General features: G+C 41.3%; 1 protein-coding gene across 1 annotated transcript in view; it reads right to left on the reverse strand.

The window, feature by feature from the left end:
• The window catches only part of LOC116686761 (plasma membrane calcium-transporting ATPase 2), a 6,950-nt gene that overhangs the window by 4,338 nt on the left and 1,266 nt on the right, over positions 1 to 1,346 (reverse strand). Inside the window, 1 exon segment of the mRNA XM_074783851.1 lies at positions 760 to 1,017. Within this exon segment, the coding sequence (XP_074639952.1) occupies positions 760 to 1,017 (258 nt within the window).

Raw genomic sequence — 1,346 nt, forward strand, 5'->3', positions numbered from 1 at the left:
CTTTAGCTTGGCTGGTAGCAGCTTTCTGCGGGGGAAAAATGTTCGGGAGATGTTGTGATTATGTTGCATTAATCAGGTGATTTAGTTCGTATTTGCAGCAAACAAAAACACTGGCTACTGTAGCTTCACTGACTACCCATCAAAACTAGCAAAAAAGGAGCGTCAACAACGCAACATCCTGCAATCTGACTATTGCGCATGCACACATCGTGATGTCGATGCTAAAACACAATATCGTTCAGCCCCATGTCAAAGTTCACCAGATTGATGACACAATGCCACAAAAAATGTGCACAAAAAGTTGCAGACAAATATGCACGCACACTACCAAACTCATAAATATTGTAGACTGCAACTCTACCAAAACTAACAGCTGATTAAACCTGGAAATAGTCCGGGCAGAGCCTTTCAATGTGGTATTTGCATGTTCTTCTCCTGTTCTCACTGTGTTCGCATGATTTTTTCTTCTGTGCTCTGGTTTCCTCCCACCATGAATACATGCATTCTAGGCAACTACTGTTGAGTTGGTCAACAGTTACTTTTTTTCACTGAGCAAAAGATGTCAAAGTTGTAAAAACTGGAATGACCAAAGAATAAGTCAACAAGATTGTGGCGTGCAAAATATTTGTTATCTTCTGTGCTACGGATGATTTACCGTCAGTACCAAAAAAGTATGAATATTTAATATCCAGCTCTAATAATCACTCTCAACCAATGGGAGCTCTGCTATAGCTAAGTGCATGCTTTTTGTTCTCTCACCGTATTTGGCTTGCGCAATATCTCCAACGACAATCTCGGACACATTGATCTGGATCACCTGCCCCCCTCGGACAACAGAGAACTTCTGGTCATGCTCGATGCGTCTCTGGAGGCCGCGGAACTGCTTCTCTTTGCTCCAGTCGTTAAAGGCTGTCTCTAGGACCACGCAGACCACCAACAGCAGGATGGCAATACTGTCGATCCATCCAGCCGCTGCCTCACCTCCATCCTCCACGCCACCAGACGCTTTGCCTCAGTCTGAACAGAGACAGCGAAGGCTGGAGTTTTATCTTTTTGAACATGTGTTCCCCTGCTTCTTTACACACTCAAAAACTGCAGAATGCACATAGCTCCAGACAGCTGGGGATAAAAGAGCATGAAGCAACAGAAAAATACAGCAAGATAATAACATCCAAAAAACACAGCTTCACTCAGTGGTTTCTGTGACATGAGAAATATTATGTTATTTATGTTATTTATGTTATTTATGTAAATACTGTCTCATAATATTCCTTTAACTATGTAAATATCCACATTCCTTATATTTCTTTATTTCTTTATTTATATTTCTACTATTTGTGCAACTG

Source organism: Etheostoma spectabile, unplaced genomic scaffold, assembly GCF_008692095.1.
Source record: "Etheostoma spectabile isolate EspeVRDwgs_2016 unplaced genomic scaffold, UIUC_Espe_1.0 scaffold465, whole genome shotgun sequence".
In the NCBI taxonomy this organism is placed as follows: Eukaryota; Metazoa; Chordata; class Actinopteri; order Perciformes; family Percidae; genus Etheostoma; species Etheostoma spectabile.